Here is a 27,178-nt window from a genome sequence, read left to right on the forward strand (position 1 = left end):
GTATAAAAAAGGATATGGGAAAAAATCAAAAGCTAACCCCAGGGGAAAGGAGCAAGACAGAGGCGGCTTTTCACTTTTCCTCCTAATGCCTCCATACTATTTGCCTTTTTTAAGATCTGTATATATTACTTCAGATTGCTTTTTGAAAAGACTGCTTTTTAAAAATAAATACACATACACATAAAAAAAAGTGGCCCAGATGTTCTTCACTTGATAAGTCCAATCATGGTCAGCACCATTCTGGACTCTGGCCATTTACCACAAACATTAGCAAAACTAAGAGTGTACATTACCAATTATATCCAAATAACTATTAATGTAATAATCAATCACTACTTGAGAGAAAAAAATCCCTATGTGGTCATGAATGCACAACTTCCTAAAGCTATTAACATAAGATAGGGTTTTCTCTTTCAATATGGTAGCATAGCTCATATTGAAACAACCCTTTTTTGTATACAACCCTTATAAACTCTAGAAAAAAATATTTTTAAAAACAAATATCTAAAGGCATTGGAGAGCAACAGAAAGCAGGCAGAAACAGGAGTCAGGCACTTGGAATGAGAGAAGGGCACTAGGTGAGTTTCTCATTTTTAAAGCTTTCAGTCTTACGCGTTGAAAAAACAGAAGAGTTCAGTGCAACTACTGGAAAATGAGGGAGAAAATCCAGGAAGGAAGAGCCACAAAAGGGTGACCCCAATTTCTGCATTAAAACACTACCTAAACATATATACAATGGAATATTGCCCAGCCATAAGAAGAGATGAAATACTGCCATTTGTAACAACTTGGACCCTGAAATAATCATACTAAGTGAAATAAACCAGACAGAAAAAGTTGAAAATCACATGATATCATTTATATGTGGGATATAAACCTAAAAGCAACAAATGAACAGGACAAATAGAGACTCATGGAAATGGACTATAGACTAGTGGTTACCAGAGGGAGGGGATGGGGGAGGAGGGGAGAGGGAGATGAGGTAAAGAGAGTAAAATATAGGTAGGGGCAGGGAAAAGTGGGTAAAGGGGATCAAATATATGGTAGCTGAAGGAAACTGGACTTTGGGTGGTAAACAATAGAATCTACAGATGTCAAATTATAATGTACACCTGAAATTATATAATTGTATTAACCAATGTTACTCCAATAAACTTAATTTTAAAAATATAATAAAATAAAAAAAATAATAAAAATAAAACTCTACCTAAATGTCTGGCTGATCTCTGAATGTACAGAGTTCCAAGCAGCCCAACTAACGCTAAAAGAACTGAACAGAGGTTTCAATTGCTGCCCGTTGCAGAGGGAAAGAATTTGGAGTTTGAGTTTGGTCAAATTAATTGCCCTTGAAAACAAAGAAATCAGTATTTTTCCAAGGAATCAAACATAATCCAAACTCTACAACAAATCCGTCACAATGCCCAGGATATGATATGATCCAAAGATGTTAGGCATGAAGAAACGGGGAAAATGTAGCCTATGGTCAAAAGTCAAACAATGGGAATTAACCTCAAAAAAATCTAGATGTTGGACCTGATAAGACAAGAACTTTAAAATTGCTATTAAAACTATGCTCATAATGAATAATAAACTGAGATTCAAAATCTCAGTACAGTATCCAGAAAAAAATAGGAAATCTAGAACTAAAAAGCATCAAAATAAAAAATTCAGTAGATGTGCTTAAAAGTAGACTGGAGTTGAAAGAAGAAGAATCTGAAAACATCGAAGAAATTATTCAATCTGAAAAAGTGGGGGAGACAGGAAAAAAAAAAAAAGTGAACAGAGTCCCAGTGACCTGTGAGACAATTATCAAAAGGTCTAACAGAAGTTTAATGTAAATCCCCAAAATTAGAAGACAGAGAGAATGGCACAGAAGAAAAATATTCAAAGATATAATAGCTGAAATTTGATGAAAGATATCAATTTTCATAGTCAATTAAGTAAAACTCAAGGTTAAATGCAAAAATAAAACAAACCTAAACACATCATAGGCAAACTGCTAAAATCAAAGAGAAAAATTTTTAAAGTAACCAAAAAAGAAAACAACACATTACAAACAAGGAAACAATAATATAAATGATCACTAACTTCCGTTCAGAAATAACAGATGCCAGAGGACCATGAATAATATCTTTAAAATACTTAAAAGAAAAAAACTATAAACCCACAATCCCACATCCAGTGAAAACATCCTTCAAGAATTAAGTTAAACAAAGTCATGTTCGGATAAACAAAAACCAAAAGAATCTGTCACCAGGAAACCTGTATTACAAGAAAAACTAAAGGAAATTTTTCAAGCTGGAAAGAAATCTTAAGGAAGAAATGAAGAACACTGAAAATGTAAATATGCACATAAATAAGACTACCTCTTTGGTCTTATCTTAAAATATATAATTGTTTACAGCAAAAATTATAAATTCTATTGTGGATTTCATACCATATGTAGGTATAATAGTAACAACTAGAGCATAAAGGGAGGAGTTAATGGAAATATACATTTTACATAAAGTGATTCAATATTAATTAAATTGTGAAAAGTTTAAAATATATAATCCCTACAACAACATCTAAAACAAATGCTAAGAAGTATAGCTAAAAGCTAAAAGGTAAATTAAAATGGAATTCTAAAAAAAATATTCAATTAACCTAAAAAATAGGAAAGGAGGAAAAGAACTAAACATAGAGAGGATAGAGAAAAGCAAATGGTGTACCTAAAAGCAACTGTATCAATAATTACACTTAATGTAACTAGACTGAACATTGTACTTAAAAGCAAAACCTAACTATATGCTATCTATAAAAGACACATTTTGAATTTAAAGACATATTTATGTTGACAGAAAGTGACAGAAATAGATACACCATGCGTACATTAAGTAAAAAAAAGCCTGAGTACCTGTACTATTATCAAATAAAGTAGACTTCGAATCACATACTATTACCAAAGACAGAGTGATATTTCATATTACAAAAAAAGGCAATTTATCAGGAGGACATAACAATTATAAATAGACATGCACCTAATAACAGAACTTCAAAATACATGAAGCAAAACTGGCAGAATTAAAAAGAGAAATAGACAAATCCACAACCCATCTCTTGGTAACTGACAGAACTAAATGAATAAACAAAAAAAATCAATGGAGATATATATCAGAAAAATACCATCAAACACCTTGACCTAATTGACAGAAATAGAACAGATATACAACAATGGCAGAATACACATTTTAATCAAGTGCATATGGAAAATTTACCAAGACAGATCATATGCAGTGCCACAAATAAATCTCAACAAATTTTAAAAGACTGAAATCCTACAGAGTACATTTTCTGACCACAATGGAATTACATTAGAAATCAATAACAGTAAGGTATCCATAAATCCCAATACTTAGAAATGAAACACACTTCCTTAATAACCCATAGTCAAAAAATAAGTCACAAGATATTTGAATTGAATGAAAATGAAAATACAGCATCTCAAAATTTGTAGGATGTAGCTAAAGCCATGCTTAGTAGGAAATTTATAACTTTAAATGTTCATACTGAAAAAGAAGAAAGATCTAAAATCAATAACCTCAGTGTCTAGAAAAGTTTAAAGAAAGAAAACAATTAAGGTCAAATAGAAATCAATGACGTTTTAAAAAAGAGAAATAGGGAAAATTAAATAGTTTGGTTCTTTGAAGCTATCAACAAAAATGTTAAATCTCTAGCAATACTAATCAAGAAAAAGAGAAAACAGAGTTAGCAACATGTGAAAAGATTCTAACATTAAAATAAGGGAGTATTATTAATAAAAGGTGAAAAACATCATTAGAAAAGTCCATTATTTGTAGTTCACAATCAAAGCAGAAGCAAAAGTATATATTAGAAGAGAATTATGTTAACTCTAAATATGAACCTGCCACAGTAGAAATCTCTTGTAACTCAGCAAGGGGAGAAGCTGGTTCCGTTTTCATAGTGTTTTCTCCCATTGACTTGCAGTTTAACGCAGAGCCTGTAGCCCCCAATCCATGCCCAAAGGAGTGGCAAGTTAGTGCAGATGAGACCTGGCCTGCTTCCAAAGGAGATTTCAACTGACCTAGAAGAAAAAAAAGAAAACTTGGGAAACATACACACATATATAATCTAGGAACAAAACCACCTCAACAGACTAAGAAAGCCAGGGACTTTTTAGAGGAAGCCATTCATGTCGCAGCATACAAGAATATATCCACAGGTTGCAGCACATATAGCCAGGGCTGTGAGCATCCTAAAGAAAGAGGCTAATAAGAGGCCAAAGTTAAGGGAAGACTTGCCAAAAGCATTAACAAAGAAGCATAGGCACTGGAATGAAATAGCACCAGAAAAAGAGAGAGGGGCAGAGCTCTTCAAGCATCAAGCATTTTATCTCCCACTCAACATTCAGACATATATAAGCAAAAGGAATCTCGACTGTATACAGAAAACTGGTCTATTGAATCATCAGTGAAGAACAATATAAGGAACACTGAGGCCCATTCATAACTTGATTTCAAGACCATCTAAAACTTGCAGAAGGCGGTACACAAAAATTTAGATTGGTTATCGCCAGATAGGCATCAGGATGGCAAGACGATTCCAGAATAGACTTTGACTCACCTTCAGATTGCTTAGTACTGGATGCTGTGTTTTGCAAAGAATCAGTATTAACTGTATCAACCAAATCTGATACAACCAAGTCAGGATCTAGGATCTCATGGGTCCCATTAGTGGACAGCCGGGAGGACCGTCTCCTCGATAAGTCTTTGTCAGTATTTTCCGAGTAGTTTTTTGATTTTTCCTGGGCTATAAACCATTAAGAGAGTTGTAGTCAAGACACCAGAAGAAATAATTGCTACTACAGATTTCTGCACTCGCTGTCCTAAGAGTTTTACAGAGACTTCTAGACCAGTGATAAAAGGACATATCCTTTCCTTGTTTATAGTTTTAAGTTAAGACACAGTCCCTCTGCCAGAACAGAATTTTATTTAAGGATTTATGATCTGAAAATACATGCCAAGGTTATGTCCCAATCTTAACAACTAAGTTCTACGTTAGGGTTTCCCAACATAAAAGTCTATGTACTAACTTTCAAAGTCAATAAGGTTTATAGGGCCTTAAATCCATCATAGATCCTTTTTGGAGCCAATGGGATATTTTTTTAAAATCTATAAACAGTATTTTTAAAGTTCCATTCAACATATGAAATCCATCCCTTTCTAAGCCATTAAATTTCCAGTGGAATCCAAATCAAATGTAATTTATGGTATGTAGATGATACCACTGAATCTAACATTATGGATTTTATGCTTTGAGATTTATTTTTATTCTAGCAAAACTTCTAATCCAACCAAATGCTACTGACTTTAGCTCCTTGCAATCAAGGACAAGCCTCAGAGTCTATAGGGATTAGGGGGAAACATGGATGTCAGGGAGACTAACCCAACCAAAGTCAAGTTCTAGCCAGACATACACAAACTGAAGACTCACATGAATTTTTGTCAAGCCGAGGACGTTTTAATGGAACTTCACTTCCTTTTGATATTTTCCGTCTTCTCAATTCCAATGTAATTGGTTGCAAAGTTTGAGAGTTTGAATCCACAGCTACAATGTAAATAAAACCACACCAAAAAAGTATGTAATTTCTTAGTGTCTAATCTTCATTACACACACACACACACACACACACACACACACACACACACACACACACCCCTTGCATGATAGAGACCAAGAGGCACTCTTAAGCTAAAAGGAAAAAAAAAATGAAAAAAATTACTTCCTTTTGGGAGATACTGAAACCTTTGAGACTGATATCCTGATTCTCTTTTTTTGATCTCACCTATGACCCACCTCTCATCATATACTTCTCTCCTAAAACCCTCTCTTTAAAAACACTCTACCTCAGCGTGACTGTTTTAAAATATGAAGGTACAAGAGCAATAGAAAACTCATTTTTATCACCATCAAATTTTTTCATCAAAATTTGATATATCCAATACTCAAGAAATCCACACCATGCAGGCTAATTCTTAAAATGTATACCATGGAACTACAGCTTGATTACTGTTTTCAATCTCTTGTTAAATTAGTTACCAAAAAGGATGTCAACATTTATAACCTCTCAAAAACAATTCCAGAAAAATCTCAGGAGACTATGCTATTTGACAGTTAGTGTTCCAGGCAAGGCTGCTGATCACTAGCAAATCCAGCTCTGGAATAATATAGCGGTGCCTATGCTAAAACCTTGGACAGCATCCATTATTTTTAAATCTAATACTTAAGAAGCTCTCCCCTGATCAGTAAAGATGAGAATCCAAAAGGCATGCAGAAGAAAAAACAAACAAGAAACATTGGGAAACTTGGGGGAAAGGTATGTGATGAAGGTTGAAGGGGGGAGGAGAGAAAAGAAGAGGAAGGAGAGGAGGGAAATGGCACAAGAGGAAAGGCAGAGAGGGGTGGGGGAAAATAGACTTATCTAACACCTTCAGATTTGCCACTATAAATGGCCAAACAAGAGACAGGGCTGAGCTCTGAGAAGGCAAACCTGATGAGAGTGCTGAACTCCTCAGCTCTTCCTGTATTTACTTGTCCCAATGTGCCAACATTATTTTGTTCCAAGTGGTGGAAACTTGGGAGATCACACACACTCCAAATTAAACACAAAGACAAACAACCCTCCTTAAATAACTCATATCCTGTTCCAATAAAGTCTGTAAAATCTAGAGAGCTCAAGGCTCCACTGAGTCAATGAACCTATTCTTAGCACTATTTAAAGGAGATCTGAACTATATATAAGCTATCTGGCAAGCCTTCTTCACTCTGATACAAACTAGGGCGCCCTGTAGAGAAATTCAGTGTTTCCCAAACTCTTCTTACAGTAAGACTCATCCGGGAAGGTTGTTTAAACAATTCACATTCTCAAACCCTGCTCCAGAGATTCTGACTAGGAAAGAAAGCCTCAAGCAAGCAGCAACAGTAAGCTAGGAAAACACCATTTCTCTATTAAACTGATCCACCCTAGTATAAAATCTTACACTTACAAAATAAAAGCAATAAACTGAATGGCCTGTATTTTATCTGAGTGAAGTCACGTGGCTTCACTGGAGCAGTGTGACTGCCCTAGTTCACACTTTCCAGAGGGTACAGCCAGAGCATGAATAGCTAAAGAGGAATGAGTTTCAGAACACTGAATTTCTACATATACTCTTTCCTAAACTGGGATAGGGACACATTAGATTTCTGCCAGTTCACATTTTCCACCTGTCCTTGCATAACTGTCCTTCTCCCACTTATATAAAAAGGCCTGCCTCTCACTCATCCCACATCTTAATATGTTTAAGATAGGAAATTGGATAGATTGATTTCTTCCCAGATGAAATAAGGCACCTCCCAGTTCAGTAGTGTTTTCCAGAGTTCTAAAACCCCTATACTTTCTCAACTGAGGGTTCCTCATTTGAACACACCAAACACATAGGCTATTTTCTCAATTCTCCAAACGGTAGATTATAACTGGCACCATTCTCAACGCTCAGGAGATAAGTCAGTTCATTATAGATCATAGATGCCTTGGACATTAGGCTTTGATTCTCTCTCAGAACCCTACTGAGAAAGCCAGTGAGTAAACTTAGGCCAGTGCTATCCAACAAAAAAAAAAAAAAAATAAGAGCCACAAACACAAGTCATGTATGTAATTTTTAAAATTTTAGTCGTCACATTAAGAAGTTTTAAAAAAAGTGAAATTAATTTTAAGAATATATTCCATTTAACCCAGTACATCCAAGGATATTTCAACATGCAATCAATATAAAAAATTATTGAGATACTTTACAAATTTTTGTTCTAAGTGTCTGAAATCAGGTGTGTATTCTACACTTATAGCACATCTCAATTCAGATTAGCCACATTTCAAGTGCTCAATAGCCACATGTGGCTACCGGCTACCACATACTGGACAGCACAGGTCTAGGCCTTAGATTCATCTAGGAACAATTTCAGCATGATTAGCTCTTGAGGAAGAAACCCAGTTACAACCACTGAACTGGGAGGTGCCTTATTTCATCTGGGAAGAAATCAATCTATCCAATTTCCTATCTTAAAATTAGAACTCGGATGTGAGAAGGCTATCTACTGGGAATGAGTACTAATACATTTATCTGAAGTAAATTAGGTAGACTTTTTTTGCCATAGAAATTAAGTCTGATGGACTGATGTAGCTGTTTGGATTTAAAGGACTAGCTTTGTATTCTATACCATATGGAAACAATGAAAGAGCTAACTCTGTAGTTTTGATAAAAAATAAATTTTATATTTTACATATATAGTGACTACTTAAGCTTATGAGAAAAAAAAAGATATACTTTAATATGTGCAAGGAAAGTCATAGTTTTTCAAAATTCTTGCTGAGACTATACAAGCAATAATGTTTGAAAGACCACTGCCAGATAATCACAGGCAGCATTCAGCCTAGAGATGCTGGGGGCTCTTTCCGCCACTGACTCAATCTAGAGAAGGAATGTTTGGTTGAGAAAGATATTCAGGGTGTGTTTCATTCTCGGTTACTCTAAAAGAATTTCAAATTTCAACTTCTTTTTAAGAATGGTGAATTCCCACCTAAATCTGTACACTCTAACCTTGACTCTTACCAATTAGCTATCTTAGCTTTTTATGTAGACTGGAAATTTCCAGTCAATAACCACTCTCCAGAAAGCTCAATTTCAAATGCACCCGTGCCTTTTTTAGGTTCAGTGTTTTTTAGCCCCACTTCCTTCAGTGGGCCCCCTTCAGACACCCATACCTATTTTACTTCTCCTTTACTCTTTCATGTCTCTCATAAAAATCGTATTTCCTGACCCCAGATTCTACTAAACTTACTTAAACTGAGATCATTTAAATAGATGCAAGGAAAGGCCTTAGCTTATTAGGTTGTATCATATAAGCTGAAGTATCTAATGGACAATTATCAACTATCCCAGAAGCTGACTCACAGACATGTTTCAGATCATAGGACCATTCAAAGTCAGCCATAAAAACGAAATGAAAAAGAACCACAAAGGCCACAGAAGAACACTCTGCCCATTGCGCTTGAGAAACTCACCCGTAGGAGCTATGGAAGGCGGTCTCCCTCGTTTTCTTTTTGGCTCCCTCAAGTTTTCTTGTGGACTCTTCACAATGTCATTTTCCGGTTTCTTATCCACTTGAGCATCTCCAGAATACTCTCTGTCATTTTCTGAAATGTTCTCCTTATCCTCTTTCTCGTTCTTGGGAAGGCCTTTTTCTGACACCTTCCCCTTTTCAGCACAGATTAACTTTCCTTCTTTATCAGGCTGCTTGGGTCGCTTTTCTATCTTTAAGGCTTTGTCCTCTTTGTCTTTCTTCACATTGACCGTGGCTTTTCTCTGCTCTTTAAACTTCTCTCGTTTATCAGGAGATGATGAAAGCCTTTTGTGATCTGTTTCTTTAGGCCTAGCATTACCCACAATATTCTAAAATGAGCAAAATAGCAATTAAACACATTTTGTGATTACTTGCAAATATAAAATCATTTTTTTTTTTTTTTGCAATCTTATGAAGAGGACATATGCCAGGTCACAAAACAGAAAACACCACTGAAAATATCCACCCATACTCTGAGACTTGAGAACCAATCCTAAATTTAAAGAAAACAACAGTCATGTTCAATTACTTCTGAAACAGGGCTATCTCCCTTATGAGTAGAAAATAAGTTAGTAGAAAATAATTAAGGGACAGACAACTACCCAGGGACCTCTTATGGAAAGCAATCTTTCTGACAGAGGTGTTCTAAGAAAATGCCTTCACGTCCTGTCCTTCTCATCCCAAGCATGATTATACTGACTTAGGGCCCTTCAGAGACCTGGCTCAGTTTGCCAGGGGACACTAATTCCCTGTGTAGAAAAGACCTCAACTGATTTAACTGGAGGCGGAAAAGGAAAGCTATAAAGATTTTCCAACCTAAAATCAAGCTCTTTGCTTCCCCTACCTGGTAATGGCTGTGCTCAGTCAATCGAACAAACCACCTACTGTGTTCTTGAGCTACTGAGTTTTTGTCCATCAGGAAGAAATACTGCTTCTTGGTTACCCTCATCCACAATTACTGTCTTTAAAATTCATTTTAAAAATCTTGTGTCCTAGATGACTGTTTCATAATAAAGCCAATTCTCAAAAAGCTCTGGAATTTCCAAAACTACAATTACTTTATTTGTATACGTATCTCTCTTTCAAGACCTTGACGTCCATCATATCACATTTATATAAGATCCCTAAGACCTAGCACATACTAGGCACACAGATCTTTGCTCAAAGCAGGAAGGAGTGCCTATAAACTCACTGAATGAAAGTTTAATTTGTCCCATAGGGAAAAATAATAAACAAGGAGAATCCTTGTGATTATAGCCTGGAAGAAAATATTTTGCCAGTGTCAAAATTTTTCCGAAAGCAGCCAGGTTTGAGAACAAGCTTTCCTCAGTAACTGCTGGCAGAAGTATAAATTGCAACCAGCTGGGGGTGGGTAGCTGGGAATGAGGTGGTGGTGGCAGTTTGGGTCAAAAGACTTAAGTTTATACTTTTGAACTAAAATAAATTCCTAGAAACAGAATCTGCTATAAGAATAATCAGACTTATGAACCGAGATTTATAAATATCCTTAAATGACCATTAGGGAGCCAGATACACAAAGTAGGATTACATACGTATTATAGAATACTACATAACCATTAAAAGCTGTATTCTCATAAAGTATTAAGGAACTTGGGAAAATGTTATTTCTTTAAAAGAGCAAGCTATAGTACAGTAATTTACTACATTACCCTAATTTTGAAAAGAAATGTGTATATACATAAATATTTAACAAAAAGAGAAGGATATACATCAAAATGTTAACAGTTAGCAGCAATTGTATCTAGATGATAAAATTACAGTTTACTTTTTGTGCTTTTCTGTACTTTCCTAATTTTCTACAGCAAACATGTAGTTTTTATAACTTCAAAAAAAGATAAATGTTCCTAAAATATAGTTTACCAAAACATCGAGGACAGCATGGTTCCATAGAAAAAAAACTCAATCTATTCTAATACTACATGAAAAAAGCTTTAAAAATTGTCTGATTTTTTTTTTTTTAATTTTTGCTTTGTAAGTGGCTGTTACAAAATCCTAGATTATTAGGACTGAAAAGAGCTGAAAAGTCATTTATTTAAACTAGTACATCTTCTTGGAAAAGAAAAACAAGCACCATGGGCCTGTGCTTGACCATGTGCCAGGTCTGAAATAAAGTAAGAAACTTGGAGGCATTTGGGAATTGAGAACTGAAGCACCCCCAAATCCACACTGAGTAAGGTGCCCAGCTCCAACCTACAGCACCATGAGTGCCATCAATCAGTTTATTGAGGGCAACAGAATAAACAGTTCAACTATGTGTTATCTGGAGCCCTGGACTTCCATTTGGAGAGGTTCTGGATACTATGTGACAATTCTGGACAAGTTCTTAATATGGTCCTCTATCTACACTAACTCATTCCACGAACTGAACACACAAAAAAAAGAAAGAAAGAAAAGAAAAAAACGCCAAATTGAACACCAAAATAACATTTTAGAGTACTGTGTACCTCCTTAGATTCCTGACAGACAAATGATCAAAGAGAAACATCACTGGGGCTAAAGCTTTATAATTTTGTCAATTTTCTGAAGAAAACCAGTAAAAAGCAAAAATATCTTGAAGTTATCTTCAAAAATATCATGATCCTTTGACATTGCTAAATATATATTTACAGAAAAATTTACAAAAATCTGTGATAAGTAAAAGCATTTGATCACAAGGAAAGATGCAACAGGCTCCAGCATTACCAAATACGGTCACCTCAATAAACACCAAAGAGATGAGTAACAATTAGAAATAGAGTTTTTAAAAACATCAATATCCAAATTTTGCTCTTTCCCCTCAACTACTTCATTAAGATGCAAATATGAAAAAAAACTAAAGGGGGAAAAAATCATGAAGAAAGTAAGCAATATTCTAGATGGCCTGCATCTGTGTGCATCATTATTTCCAGTATCAAAACTCAGGCTCCATGCTCAGGTAAATATATGCCTGGGACAAAAGGAAACAAAATTTTCTAACCAAGCACATCTAGCGCAAGTGATCGCCAAATCCCAAACTGCAGCTCCGTAACCACCATGTCATAGTCCTGAGCTTAAAGACAAAGTCAGATGAGGAGAAAATATAATTAGATCTCCTCAAGCAGTTCAGCAAATTCCCCGTGACGGATAAACAGCTCTGGCAGCAGGGCACATGGAGAAATAAAAATAACCTGACGCTTTCGAGAAAAAATGAGAAAAACAGAAACAAGCAATGGTAGCCAAGTATGCAGTGCTTTTGAAAAGAAGAATCTGTGTTAAAAGGAAATGGCGAGAGAAACAAATATTTACAATTTCCAAATATCTGGGTACTATTTTCTGGTGAAATTTTGTCAGATGGAGGAAACAAAGATTTGCCATCATCAATAAATGTAATGTCTTTGAGTAACAAAACTACGATGTTAGCATTATTTGTACCACAAAGCACAAAACCACATTTCTCACCTGATCTTTGGAAAAAGGTTTGACATGAATATGTTTGACAGTCTGAACTACTCCATCATAAAATTTCACAGTGTAAGTACCTAGAATTCAAAAAGATATCATTTTAAGTTGCAGTTTTATGAAAATGACAAAACTTTTCAAAGCATAAAAACAAGGGAGACCAACCACAATAATAAATTTATGGTAATTAAAAATTGATTAAGAATTATGTCTTAAGTCTTACTTATGTCTAAAATAATATTTTTGCCTTTCTTTTTATCTATACAGATCAAAATCCATTTTTAAAAACCCTCATTTTTATGAAGTTTCATTAAAGTAAAAACTTACACTGAATTTAAACCTAGAACAAAGAGCAGTAAAACAAGAATGTAAAGAAAACGCAGACTTATTTCTGGGTAAATTAAATTTTATCATTTAATCTTTATTTTATGGGCTTAGGTACAGTAATAGCTTTTCGACTTTAAAAGAAACATGACTATCTACTAAAGGTATAATGTTTCTAGAGTTCACATTAATATCAAAATCCATCTGAATTACCTTCATGTTACAATATTTAAAAATAGAAGACTTAGCCAAAACACTAAATGGTGCCTGATACATTACCAGTTTTATTTCATTAGAAAAAAAATATCCACCAAAAATCACTCTCTGCTGAAAAATGATGAAGCTGGAAATCCAAATAATCTTATCTTCTCAAATAAGTTATCTGACCATAAAAGTTCTCATTAGCTGCACCCAAACCAACACTTTCCAACTTCTGCATCTTATAACCCACTCGTGTTCATTTTTTTTTTTTAATTTTCCCAGGGATTAAAAAAATAATCATAGTTAATCTTGTCAAGATTACCAGTGAACCACTGGTAATCACGTAATGGTTTACCACTGGTAAACAAGGTCAATTGTCAGGACCAATTTCCCACTTAACATGGAAGGGAAAAAGAAAAAAAAACACGAAGGCTGATGAAAACGGCAGAATCCAACAAGGACGTTAAAACTTTCTGGCTGGTTACTTCCTTCTTACACATTCTGTCTCACCCCACCCCATTGCTCTTCCAGTCCTAAAAAGGGCCCTATCAATGGCTAGCCACCTCTGTTGAAAGCCTTCCTCTCTAATGTTCAAAGTCCAATGTGGTCTGAGCCCAGTTACTTGCCAAATCTTATTTCTCATTTCCTGCATACAATACCTACCAACTCAAAGTTACTAGCTACTTGCCACCCACTGAAACTGCCTTGTGACATATTTACCGCCACGTCTTATTCAAATATTTTACTTACTGCCTGGAATGTGCCACTCATTGATCCTTAAGCCCCCCCACCCAAATGACCACAATAGTTCTGTAAAGCTTCCTGACTTCTGGCTACTGGAGATTTCTCCCTGCTCTGAATTTCTCAAAGACTCATTTGGCTCCTGGCCTGCAGAGTTGCACACTTAGGTCTACCTTAATATAGAAGGCAGATCTCAAAGCAAAGGTAGGCTCTCCAAGGCCACAGACCATATCTCAAACCAGTTGCTCTCTCACAGAGCACCTGGCTCACTGTAGACCAGTGCTTCTCAAAGTGCGGTCCCCAGACCACCAGCATCAGCAACTCCTGTAACTTATTAGAAATGCAAGTTACCCACCCACAATATGCTGAATCAGAGTCTAGGAGTGTGACACAGAAATGTGTGTTTTAACAAGTCCTTCAGATGTTCTAGTACACACTAAAGCCTGAAACCACTAGTGTAAACGATTAGTAATTACTCACTGATCTACACTCCTGGTAATTATAAAGGTGATTATTTATCACAAGTGTCATCAACACAGAAAGAAAATGGCTGGCACACAAGCTAGATAAAAGGATATATAATGATGCTTGGATGGTTAAAACAAGCAATTAGATGACAGACTATGGTAAAGGATTCTACACAGGGCAGCTCAGTAATGACTGATGAGCACTGACAACAAAGCTCTGGGTTCCTGTATTCCTGCCTCCATTGTGAGAGTGTTGACAAGCAATAGAGCAATGATAAGCAATGCTGTGAACTCCCAATCACCCCTCTTCAAGCAACTATGGGGCAGCTGTAGCCAGCCTAAGGATGAGGGTTGGGGAAGGGGACTTTAAGGACCCAATTCCCATGAAATCATTAATATTAAGAGTGCTGACTAGCCACCCAAACCTACACTTTCAATAGTTTTTCGACAAAGAAAGTTCAGCATCAGTTACATCAAAATGAAAACTGTCCATTTTTATAGACATTTCAAACATCCTGAAGGACAATGTTAATATAACCAACAGTACATTTTCAGCTATTTGAGGTCAATTTTGAACCTTACCCCTGATGACAAGCTCAATTGGATGCCTCAGATGAAGGGCTGTGCCCTGAGTTCCATGATAATTTTAAAACAAAGCTAGGATTAGAACCCGAGTTGTCTGCTGACCTCTGACCAAGTCTTATCCTATCATCCCACACTGCCTATTCCCCAAGTTCCTTAGCCTAAAGTTCAAACCATAGGTGCAGAGCACAACCGGCCATCCTGAAAAGACCCAAAGGACAGCCAAAGGTGCTCAGGGGCCACTGTCCTTAGATTGCAATCAATATCCTGGCCCTGACCCTTCTTACTTCCAAAGGATTACAAGGGATGATCTTGAAACTTCCTCCCTTGATCATGTACACACCCTAACTTGGACTTCAATAAATCAGTGGGAACAAAATACATCTCATGGACAACAGTGGCCTAGATAGACTTCCCAAATCTTCTTTAATGGTTTCACATATAACAGTATCTTCCCATTGAATTCTCCCATGGGTAGCTGACAATAAAGCTCTCCCACAGCCACAGACAACATCTAACCAATAACATGTAAATGACAGAATTCAAAATAAGCGCATCCTCAACACAAAGACCTCCTAGCTCAGGCTCCCGTAAGAAGCCCCTGTCCTTATACTGCCAGGTGAAACAAAGCTTCCTGGCCTTCTCCTCTTGGGAGTTAAGAACTCAGCATATCCGACAACCTTACAGCAGCCAATAACAGCAGAAGGGAGGTAGGAGCCAAACTAGAGATCCACAGAAAGCTCATCTTCTCTAGGACCAAGAAGAAAGAGATACACAGGTCACTCTGAATAGGATAGATTTCTGTTGCTCTTTAAATCTACCATAACTGTGACTCTAGGGCCTTTTCTCTATCCCACTCATTCTCCAGCAGTCAGAGAATTCCAGAATGCCATAAATAGAAGACTTGAAAAAGTTTTCAAATATGGCTTCTCAAAGTCCTGAGGTTTCCACAGATGTGTCTCAAGGGGTGGGCAGAGGGATACCCACATATCTACAGGCATGCCTCCCTTTCCCTCTTAGTCTTTTCTTCTTAGCAGTTTTTACATAATAGGCTTAGGTTCTGTGGACAATTTCCAAAAATGTTCATTTATTCCAACTTCTTCAATTTCTAACTCAAATGAGTCCAGAGCAATAGCAGTGAACTATCCATAATCACCAACCAGGGACTGGGACCAGAGACTGTCTACGAATCAAGGGTTATTAAGGCGCTGCCAACTCCAGAAAGTACAGACCATCTACACCCACCCTACCATCATCTCTGACGCATGAGTGTGTGCACACACTAACATTCCCTCAGTGAACATCTGCTCTGATGACTACTGCGGTTTAGAAAAACCCTGCTCCAGAGAGGCAGCCTGGTACTATGGGAACAGTGGTTCGGAAACTCTAAAGTCCCATGGACCTCCATTCAGATTTTAGCTCTGCCATTTACGCATGTGCTCTGTACCCTCAAGCATTTTCTCCTGTGAGCTTAGTTCTTCATCTAAAATGAGGACAGAGTTGATGGCAACAAACTTTCCATGTTTATGTGAAGAACTAAACAAAATCAGATATGGATATTAATAGCAAAGGGACTGTCACAGAGCAAAGGGTTCAATAAGTGGTTCTAACTACCATCATCTACCAATTCACTTTAAAACAGAAGCACCAATCCCTGCCCCCCACAGAAAAGCCAAGCTAGCACTTGGCTTTTTATATGTGGGGGCCTGAATCTTCCTTTTATCTCTGTGCAAAGCTGTTCACATAGTCCCAACATCCCCACATTTCAAATGCAGGATCAGTTATAGCATGGAGAAAACAAAAAATAGTAGCAGCTTCAACCTGAGACCCTAGAAATAAGCCCATTTCCATATAATCTCCTTAAACATAGACTTTAGGCACTGATTCAAAGAGACTGATCTGGGGGTAAGGGACACATAATCTAAGAATATGCATAACTTGAAGGAAGAGGGACCTGATTAGCCTGCTCACTAGAGATAAAGAACCACAGATCAACAGGAAGGAACAAATTCCTCATTTTGCTGTAAATGGGAACCTACTTTCAGTTTCCCCCAGAGAGAATGCCTTGCAAAGCAGCGTCATCCACAGCTGGGGGCACAACGCCCTGAGAGAAAAGTGACTTGGCTATCCCCATTGTAAAAAGTGGGAACTGAGTAGCCCCAGCAAAGAGCTGAGGTGAACTCACCAGAGGTGGTTTCCAAATAAAGATTCCCTGGAAGCAGAAGCCCGTCTTTTACTCCGACACAGACTGAGGGTCTACTAGGTGTGGCTGCCTTCCCACTAAATGATGCTTAATTACCACCGCCAAAGAGCCATTCCAGGTGAAAAGAGCTAAATAACATGGCATTGCCTTCCTCAGTTTCCAAGTGCTAAATAATCCCCTTAAAAATCTCTAAGGAGAAAAAAAAAAAAACTCTAAGTTTGCTATTCAGTTGTAATTCAATCATGCCAGGCTCCTGATACCAGCAGCTACTGTTCTCCACTCCAGCTGGAGCCACCACCCACCAACCTGCTCAGTGAACGCTCAGCCTCAGCAAAACCACCAAAGAGGTTCAGAGTGGCAAGAAAACCAGACCAAGCCTTCCAAAGATGAATCTACAGAATGTGGCTTCACTATCCTGGCAGCACTAACAAGACAGAATGACTTTTACAAGAAATAAAGGGGTACCTTGCCAGCAGAGCTTCTACTCACAGCGCCTTTAAGCTGTGGTGGCTCCTGCTACAGATGACACTGAGGTAGGGCAGAAAATACCAGGGAAAGAGTGAAAAGAGAGCCCAACACTGTCCTTCCCAATCCTGCAATTGCTAGAATAAATCATGATGAATTAGAAACTGTCTGCCAGCTCTCATAGATAGAATCTAACCCAAAAGCAGCACCTAAGGGTCATTATCTCATCTCAAAATATCTGAGCTCCCACAAAGACAAGCTTTCCCTCACAAGTCCACTAACCTTTAGAACTTCCCCTTCCCTAGTTCTTCCTCTCCTCCCCCATTCCAATTAGTCTCAAGAACCAGTAAGGGGTTAGAGCATAATATCGAACTTCAGAGTCAAGAATGCAAGAAAACAGGTCTTAACAGAAATCTCCACTCACTTCAATTAACCAAAATTCACCAGACAGAATTCAGAGCTTACAGAACCCACACATTAGGGCAGCAAATGACCTTTTAGGAAGGAGGATTACCTCAAGCCTCTTCCTCCTATAATTTTAGCTCATGGAGGAAATAATCTGAAAAGAGTTCTTTAAACAACGGTACAGCTCTAGTTGCCTAGTTTAAAAGACATTTAAAAATCTTAAATAACTATGGCTAATAATGTAGCCAATGACTGTTAGTCCTTAAATGATTATTTCAAAAGATTTCAGACTCACCTACACAAAAAAAGCCATTAACTGAAGACAGGGGTCCCTCCCTACTCCCCTTATTATTTATCGGCACCATCTGCTCCTGCCCTGCCTCCTACTGGTGGCTCTATCTCAATATCTACTTCATTCTGCCTTGAACTAGATTTGTTGTTGTTTTTTAATCTATGATGCTAACCTCTGGGCTCTGCAGATATCAGATACAAACAGTAGGTTCCTAAGCCTTTACTGCCTCCACCAAGATACTCCCCTCCCCATGTGACACAGCTCCCAGGGGTCCTCCAACACCTCCTTCCTCAATCTGCCCCCTCTGTCACACCCTCATCCAATTCCCTTCCTCTTATCTGTCCTCCATGTGACTCTGGAACATCACTGGAACAAAAGAGAAATGTTGCTTCCTTTCTGCTACCTCCTTTGTCTTACAGTGTCACCCATTTACTAACCACAACTTCCATTTGCTCTAAGGGGCAGCCATTTTCTTAAGGGGGCACACCTCCAGTGGATTCTACTGGAAAGGAAACATGACTTGATCAGAATAAATCAACTTAATAGACTTTCAGAAACACACCTATGTGTGCGAAGAACACCCGTATTTCATATTATATAATTTAAATCCACTAAGAGCAGAAAAAATTATTAATCTTGAAAATGAGACTGAAAAAGTAAACTATGGTCTACAGCCATGCTACCCTGAACAAGCCTGATCCCGTCTGATCTTGGAAGCTAAGCAGGGTTGGGCCTGGTTAGAACTTGGATGGGAGACCACCTAGGAAGACCAAGTGCTGTAGGCATGTAAAATAAATAGGTAGGTAGGTAGGTAGGTAGATAGATAGATAGATAAGGAATTGTAAGCTGACAAGGTCTTTGCAATCTGTGAGGTCAACCAAGAGTTGCCTCGCCTAAAAAAATAAAAAATAAGATTAAAAAAATTTTTTTAAAAAAGTAAACTATGTCTTTTACTAAAATGATTTGAGGCAGTTTAATAACATATAAGCTTTTCTCTAAATAAGTTTTGAGGTTAATATGATACATAGGAATAGTAGTAACAGGATTCTACTTTGAACACAAGCTTATAAAAGTAATTTAAGGAAACAAAAAGACTTACTATCCAAAGATTTACTCAACCATGAACTGAAAGAGTAGTAACAGCTTAGATAACTTAGAAGATACAACCTTGCTTTAGAGGCCTAAAAGCAAGAGGGCTGTGCTTGAAGGATAACCAACATCTGGTACACGAGTTAGCCCACATCTATTAACCCACACTGGTCTAACGGCTGGTGGGGAGCGGGTAGGGGTGAATGTAGCAACAGAGAAACTGAAATTTCTGCTACATGCTAATGTATTTTCATCTCTGACCATTTTAATATATTCTCAGACAAAACTTCTTAGTCAGGCCAAGGTCTGGAATTTAGCAGAGTGGTGAATAAGTGCTTGAACGACTTCACTGAATAAAAAGCCATTCTGGCCTTACAGTCACTCCTAAGATTAGAACTAAGAGGCCTGATTAACCTAAATATTCACTACAGAGATCATGAATATACTATAATCATACTGATAGAAACGGCTTAAAATATAGGCTATTCACAAATAAGTAAAAGAAATATTTGGGGCTTACTTTGTCAATTACATTAGGAACTCCTAGACAGCAAGAACCTACACATTTCCCAGCAGAGTGACAGATGAACCATGACTATTTTAGAAAAATATGACTAAAATTTAGGAGGCAAAGCCTTAAAAATACCATATTTAACCCAGCTGTCTCTCCATTTGTAATTTCTTCCTAACTCCTGACACAATGATTAACTTAAAGAGGATTCCCTGGCAATACATACATACTGAAAATATACTACCAAACTCTAATACAAACTCCCCAAGTCATGAGTAAAAATAATTACAACTCAAATGCCTTACCATCCTTGTTAACAGCAGTGACTTTGGCTGGATAAAAACGACAATCAGACCAGCAAGCAAGGACCTGCTCATTTATCTGAAATCCCTAAAAAAAAAAAAGATCCTGTTACCAATTCAATTTCGCACGGCACACACGGTACCAGAATTCATAAAAGAGACTGGGATTCACAAGAGTGGGAAAGGGAGATGGCTACTGGGATGAAGACAGACATTTCTGCATTTCAGTACTAGACGTCAAAACAAAAGGGCTGGACATAAGACTCTTCCTAGGAGACGTCATCTAGGAGGGGTGGGCAGTGCAGCACAGCACTGATGATAATCCTACCCTGTCCATGAATATGAGTCTAAGGGCCCAGGACAACCCAGGAACAAACTCGGTATATAAGCTGGAAGGAATGAGGCTACTTCATTTTGAGGAAAGTAGCATTCATGCCATTTAAGCCACCCACACTTTGAAAGGGTCTTTTGCCAAAGAACCCATTGGCATCCATTCATCTTTAATATTTCATACTGTTTTCCCAGTACACAGTTTGCATTGATATATTTTGAAGAATAAATATTGTGTAATCAAACTGGACAACAGTGAATAATCCTAAATGTGGGAAGGGGGGGAGGGGGGGAGGGGGAACTAGCAAGAGTTCAAGTTCCCTGGTCAGACTTATAATGGAAAACAGAATCCAGGGCTGAGTCAGATCCAAAGGCAGCAGGATCTCTACAGATGTCTCAATGTCTGTTTAGAAAACTCAAAACTAATACTTCATCCTTTATTCTGAAGTCAATAAAAGTTCCAAGCATACTGATGAAATTTAGAAAACAGGAACAGAGTCCAATCGCTTTCAAGTTTTTCAAGGGCTTATAAAAGACCTTGATATAAAACTGGTACAGTACTCCATGTGGAATGATTGTTTAATCAATGATCAAAGAGCAGATCAGCTTAATCAATGACCTAAAGGGACACAGTGGTATCAAAGACAGATATAAGGTCCCTGTTCAGCATCAATGCAGTCTTAACCAAATTAGTTTATCAGTTGTCACATCAATAACATCATATAAGCAGATGACAACTGAGATTCTTTAAGAGCCCCAGGTGCCCTAGAGATCTCAGGGTTACAACGAAAGGCCTAAATAAAGATCAGTCCCCAGCTGCTACTGACTTTCACACTCAACATCAAAGGCTAAAACATAAAGTACCCAATGACTGATCCAGCTCATTACAGAACTTCCCAGATCAGTTACTCACAGAAGGTCCTTCCTCTTCATGTAAGCCCTCTTTCCTTAGCTGTATTTTCTCTAACGGGCGTAAATAAGGACTGTCCCAGCAGAACCACTCATCGTAGCGATGGTTCCAACGCTTGAAATGGATGAGTACTTTTCCTTCTTCGTAATCAATATCTTCTATGTGAGCTGGATACCTGAGTCAGGAAAAAAAAAAATTGAAATGCCTTTAATATCCACTCAAAATATCTAAAACAGTACCCTTCCAAACCTCTTCCCAAAGGAGTAGGTTAACAAAGTACTAAATAAACAATACCATTTAGAAGCTCTGCATAACTGGGTAAAATCATAAATTATGAAGGCTAACAGACATGGGGTACAAATCTCAGCCTTGCTATTATTCCTTAGTTTATGAATTATTAAGTTAACCTTACAAAGTTCTCTCATGAGAAGTGGAGGAAGGACACCCAGCACATTCAGCTGTAGTGCAAGTTAAACAAGATGACAAAACACATAAGACCTGAGCACAAAGGAGACAGGAAGTAAACATTATATTTTACATGTGCCAATAAATCAGAATGATCATGCAACCAGATTGTATTAGACAGTCTCATTTTAAGAATGTTGTATTCCATAAGGCGGAAAACCATGCAGTTGTTAAAAAGAACAAGATGGTTCTATGTCATGATATGGGAAGTTCTCCCAAGATGAATTATTAAATGAAAAGAGCAAGGTAAAGAACAATGAATATGGTAGGCTATTGTGTTTTTTTAATGAAAAATATATATTTGTATCTGTGCAAATATGCATAAAATATCTAGAAAGATGCACAAGAAACTTAACAACGGTTACTTGTGGAAGTATGGTCAGTTCAGAAGATGGGCTCTTTCAATCTCCATTCTACCCTCCTTCTGGACTGACAGCTGAAGAAACCAACAACTACATTTCCCTAACTCCTTTACAAATGGTAGTCAAGGTCACACAGACTTGTGGGTTTGGAGGCAACTGTAATGGCGAAACCCAAAGCTCCAGTGCAAGGCCTCTCAAACTTTCATGTAATACAAATCATCAAGACATCTTAAAATGCAGATTCTGATTCAGTAGGTGAAGCTAGAGCTGAAGAACTCTAAACACACTTCAAGTAACACTGATGTGCTGGTCTGCAGTAGCAAGGGGATAATGTCTAGTCACTGGCTTCCTGAGTATTAAGCAGCAGTGGTGGAGGTGGCAGTGGCAGTAGTGGCTTCCTGACCTCCAATTCACAGCTTCAGGGGTAGGTTCTCCAAACTGATACTCTAAGAGCAGTCCCTTTGAGCTCCATTCCTCCACCTCTTCCAACAATTTTTTAAGTATCCAATTTCTTGGGTTAAATCATTTTGTGGTTCAAGTACCCAGAGTGGTTTCTGTTTCCAGCATTTGTAAACTAGACTGGTACAAGAGCGGAAGTGGGTATGGGGGCAGGGAGGGACAAAAGTGAGAGGGAGACTTTTTGCAGTATATCTTTCAATACGTCTTCATTTTTCAATCACAGAAATATATTGCTTATTCCAAAAATAAATAAAAGGTTAAAAGTAAAGAAAAATATATATTGCATGCAAGGGTTCTCTTATATTAATTAGACTGTTATTCTAGACTGAGAAAATTTAGATCCTACCAATATTTTCTCCCTACAACTTGGATTTTGCACATTTCCTTCCTTTCTTGTATCTAGCACCTAGTACCCTGCATAATAAATATGTCCCACCTACATGAATAGGCCTGCTCCTTGTGTCTGTATACTGTGTCCTCTTCAATCCTACCCTAGTATCCTCTAAGGCAGTTTGCTTGGTGTTAATCACAGTAGTCTGCAGATACTGGGCATTCAATAAATGTTCAGCATATAAATTCCACTCTTCCTAGTCTTCCCAAAGGTTACATGTCCTAAAAATTCTTCAATCCCAAGGCTCTCAAACTCTAGCTATCCATTCCAATTTCAGTCACTCTCTGAGTTTAGGCCTCCATCACTTCATGTTGGTATTTCTCACATAGGACAGATAAGATATGCTTTTCAATATTCCTAATTGTATTATGCATGCATTCATTGCTCAAAAATATCAACAGAAGGAATAAACAGCCCTGAAACTAGTCTCCCTACTCTAAACCAACTGACATACAGTTGCTATAAATACAGGATGTCTTGACAGCAGAATGGCTAATTGTACGATCTGATGAACTGAACAGTACCATTGCAGGAGACAAAAGAGATTCCTCTGTAAAATGGAGAGAAGGACATGGATATCTTAATTATATTCCTCAGGCCCTATCATTCAGCCTACCAGAGACTGGTGAGCCTCCCTAAAGATAACACGACCTGCCCTAAAACACTCCTATTCAAAGCCCTTTCTTTAATGATTCACTATCTCTAGTAATAGTTTTCAAAAACAGGCCTTTGGACCAATGCACAAAATTAACTTTTCACAAAATTAAATTTATTTAATTTACAGAACTCTTCTTTATACAAAATTCACATTCTTTCTAACTTTTGGTACTTAAATGTACTTTTTAATTAAAACAATGGTAATTGTTTATTTTTAATACCCTTACTAAATTTATGTAGCCATTAAAAAAACAATGAGGTGGCTCTCCATATACTGTTTTGTTTTTTTTTAATTATAAGAAAAGTGTGGTGGGGGTGGGGACCAACAACTCAAGATGCAAGATGCAAAACAGTACTGAATGCACTATTATTTATTTGGGGGAGGGGAGAGAGCCAATACATTCGTACCTGTTTTTATATGCGTGGGCTATCTCTGGAAGGATGATCAAGCAACCGGTTTGCCTCTTGGGAGGGGAACTGGATAGTTAAGAAACTGGAGAGGAAGTATGAGACTTATTTTATTCAATGTATATCCTTTTGTATGTTTTGAATGCCGTACCATGAGCATGTATTAACTATAAAATGTATATAATTATATACTTATTTTAAATATCCTTACTTGGGCAAAATAAAAAGTTGGCAACCTCAGGATAAACCCAAAATTCTTTTGAGCTTGCACTTGCCAGTGCCTTTTAAAAGTCTGGTAAGTCTGGATCCACAGAATCAATTCCAAATTCCTAAGCTAGCAACTCTACTGCACACACTCGGAATTTGAAGGACCTTTGGGCCCTCGGTACCCTAAAGCTTCTCCCTTGCTCAAAAAAATCCACAGGGCATAGGCATCCCACTACCTGCAGACTACACAAAACTCTCCAGGAGGATCAACAGTAACCAAGGGCCAACAAGGTTTTCTAAGAAGGTGGTTCTTCCTACTTCCCTAAAGTATGACAAGGATGCAAGTCACTCATAGAGGATGGAGAAACTCAACTGCATTTCGGAAAACAGACACAGCTGATCTTAGAAATCAACCCAATTAAGACATGGTGGATCACAACTGCTAGTTGCCTTGGGAACAGCTCAACTTCATCAGTCAACAGAACTTTATGAAGTGACTTTCCAGGTCTTACAAGGAATTATAAGACATATGTGTTCTGCCCCCTGCCTTTGAGGAAAACAAGACACATAAATTAAGTTTTAAAACTATTTTATTGATTCAACTTAATACTCGGACAACTATAAATGGAGCTTGAGAAGATGTGGCAAGGTTAACAAGAATGGAATTAGTTAATAATACTTCTAAGTAAAAGTAAATACTTCTAAATTTAAAGTTTTGAAAAGTATTTAATGGGCAGATATCAATCAATAGCTAAATGGTTATTGGGTTTATACACTATATGCCATGCCCACAAAATAGAATATGATGTGGCCTTAAAAAAAATGAGAACGCTATGAATTGATAAAGATTCCTAAGATAAATTTATTAAGTTTAAAAAGGCAAGCTACAGAAAGTGCATATCTTATTATACCTTTTATGTTACAAAAGAAGAAAATAAAAGTATATGTTTTCGCTTGTATTTAAATAAAGAAACACTGGTAGGATGGAAGCTAATAAAACTGGTTACTATAGGGGGTAGAATGGGTATAGGATAGATTAAAAAAATGGAATCAATCATTCTCATTGTATACCTTGTTACACTATTTTTTAAACAATTCAAACTCTATCCAGTGTTTTAACAGTTAATTCCTTTGCACTGTCCACATACACTATCATATATTCAAATTATGATACTCTCTCATTTTCAATATTGATACTTGCCATTTATTTTTCTTGTGTTATCATATTGATTATTGCTTCTAAGATGATGCTCAAAATTAGCAGATCATCAGCATCCTTCTCTTTAATGAAAATGTCTCCAGTATTTCATCGTTAAGTGTAAGAACTTTAATAAAGTTTGTGAAGTTATCCTCTATACCTAATTTACCAAGGTTTCATCAAGAATAGGTTTTGAGACTTTGTCAAGATAATTACAGAGCTTTTCTCTCTTATCCTATACGAAAATAACAGATTTCCTAAATTTGTTATCATTACCCTGCTAAAATAAGTCATATTTGGTTGTGTGTGTCATTCATTAACATGTGTCTGTCTTGGGTTCTAGTATATTATTGACAAGTTTTGCTGTCTCTTTTATAAGTAAGACTTGTATTATGCCCATCCTGCCCAGTTTTAGTGTTAGGCTATGCTAACCTCATAGAATAGACTAAGAAGTTTTATTTCATTTTCTGTGAAACAACTTACTCTGGGCCCTTTTCATAAGTTAGCTCTCTTTATCTACCTTTTCCATTACTTCTATGGTTACTACTCTGGTCAACTTTTCTACCTATTCTTGAGTTAATTTTGCCTAAACTAGCAAGAGTTTGAAATGATCATCAGATATAATTTAAGTATTTAAAATCAATAGTTCTCCTTTGAAGAAAAGAGCTTAAGACTCAAAAACATTTCAAACTCAAGTCACAAACAGGACTAAATGGCAAATACAAATAAAATACTAGATTGCTAAGCACTTTATGGGGCAGAATCTACACCCTATTGATTCCATTATTCAACAAACATTCCTAAGTTTGCTTTCTGAGACAAACTGCTAGAGATACAAAATAGATGACCAAACATCAGGACATCTAGAGTGGCAAGAGCCCAAGAGAAGTTTAGTGGAATCCTCAGAATTTCCCCACCCCTCTCGGCAAGTAAAGAGACCAAGAACACTCCATCTCTGAAGAGAAAAGAGTAAATGAGTATAGCCCTGGAAATATCTGGCCTGCCTATACTCCATAACCAGGATCAGATGGGAGAGAGGTATTGTCTTTCCACAGCACACCTGGCCTGGACAGTCTACGTTTCTGCATGTTCTCCCCCAGCCCCTCTAAAGCACCTGAATGGACTCTTCTCTTTTTAAAGTACATTTCCTACAACTCACTTCCTAATCTCTTCCTTAATTATCCAAATATAATTCCTATGCTCGCCTTCCTCAGAGGCAGCAATTTAGTGGAAACTTGCTTTAAATTTTTTCATAAGGTACTGGAGGAGAAATGGGAAAGTGGCTTTAGAGAAAATGACTTAGCACTTGTGGTGAACCTGACAAAGACAGGTGTTTGCTAAATGTTTAAATTTTTTCCAGTGTTCTGCATTCAATAAATGTTCATCAGATGTAATTTTTAAGAAGATATGATTATGATTACCTAGAGCCACAAAAGAGCAATAGGAATACACACACAAACCAAGGTGAATCATCAAAATAACCAATGATATCCATGTTGTAGATGTCAAACAAACAGATCCCAGTAAGAAAACTGTCAAATTGGAAGGGTTATATGCACATGCGCTGAGATCCCCATGATAAAATTAAATTAGTAACAAAAGAGCTTTCTTT

At 37.2% G+C, this 27,178-nt stretch overlaps 1 protein-coding gene and 1 pseudogene across 5 annotated transcripts in view; one reads left to right on the forward strand and one right to left on the reverse strand.

Annotated features, from left to right (window-relative positions):
* PHF20 (PHD finger protein 20) overlaps positions 1-27,178 on the reverse strand; it is a 104,858-nt gene that overhangs the window by 49,274 nt on the left and 28,406 nt on the right. For all 5 annotated transcript variants that reach the window (XM_036229453.1, XM_036229452.1, XM_016127246.2 and 2 more), the window contains exons 3-9: positions 21,423-21,594; positions 20,183-20,267; positions 12,598-12,677; positions 9,101-9,488; positions 5,494-5,607; positions 4,624-4,809; positions 3,905-4,084 (exon numbers count right to left, since the gene is read on the reverse strand). In XM_036229453.1, the coding sequence (XP_036085346.1) occupies positions 3,905-4,084; positions 4,624-4,809; positions 5,494-5,607; positions 9,101-9,488; positions 12,598-12,677; positions 20,183-20,267; positions 21,423-21,594 (1,205 nt within the window). The remainder of the gene's footprint in view (positions 1-3,904; positions 4,085-4,623; positions 4,810-5,493; positions 5,608-9,100; positions 9,489-12,597; positions 12,678-20,182; positions 20,268-21,422; positions 21,595-27,178) is intronic.
* Positions 18,944-19,062, forward strand: LOC118610259 (annotated as a pseudogene).

The sequence above is a fragment of the Rousettus aegyptiacus genome, unplaced genomic scaffold, assembly GCF_014176215.1.
Source record: "Rousettus aegyptiacus isolate mRouAeg1 unplaced genomic scaffold, mRouAeg1.p scaffold_m13_p_12, whole genome shotgun sequence".
NCBI lineage: Eukaryota > Metazoa > Chordata > Mammalia > Chiroptera > Pteropodidae > Rousettus > Rousettus aegyptiacus.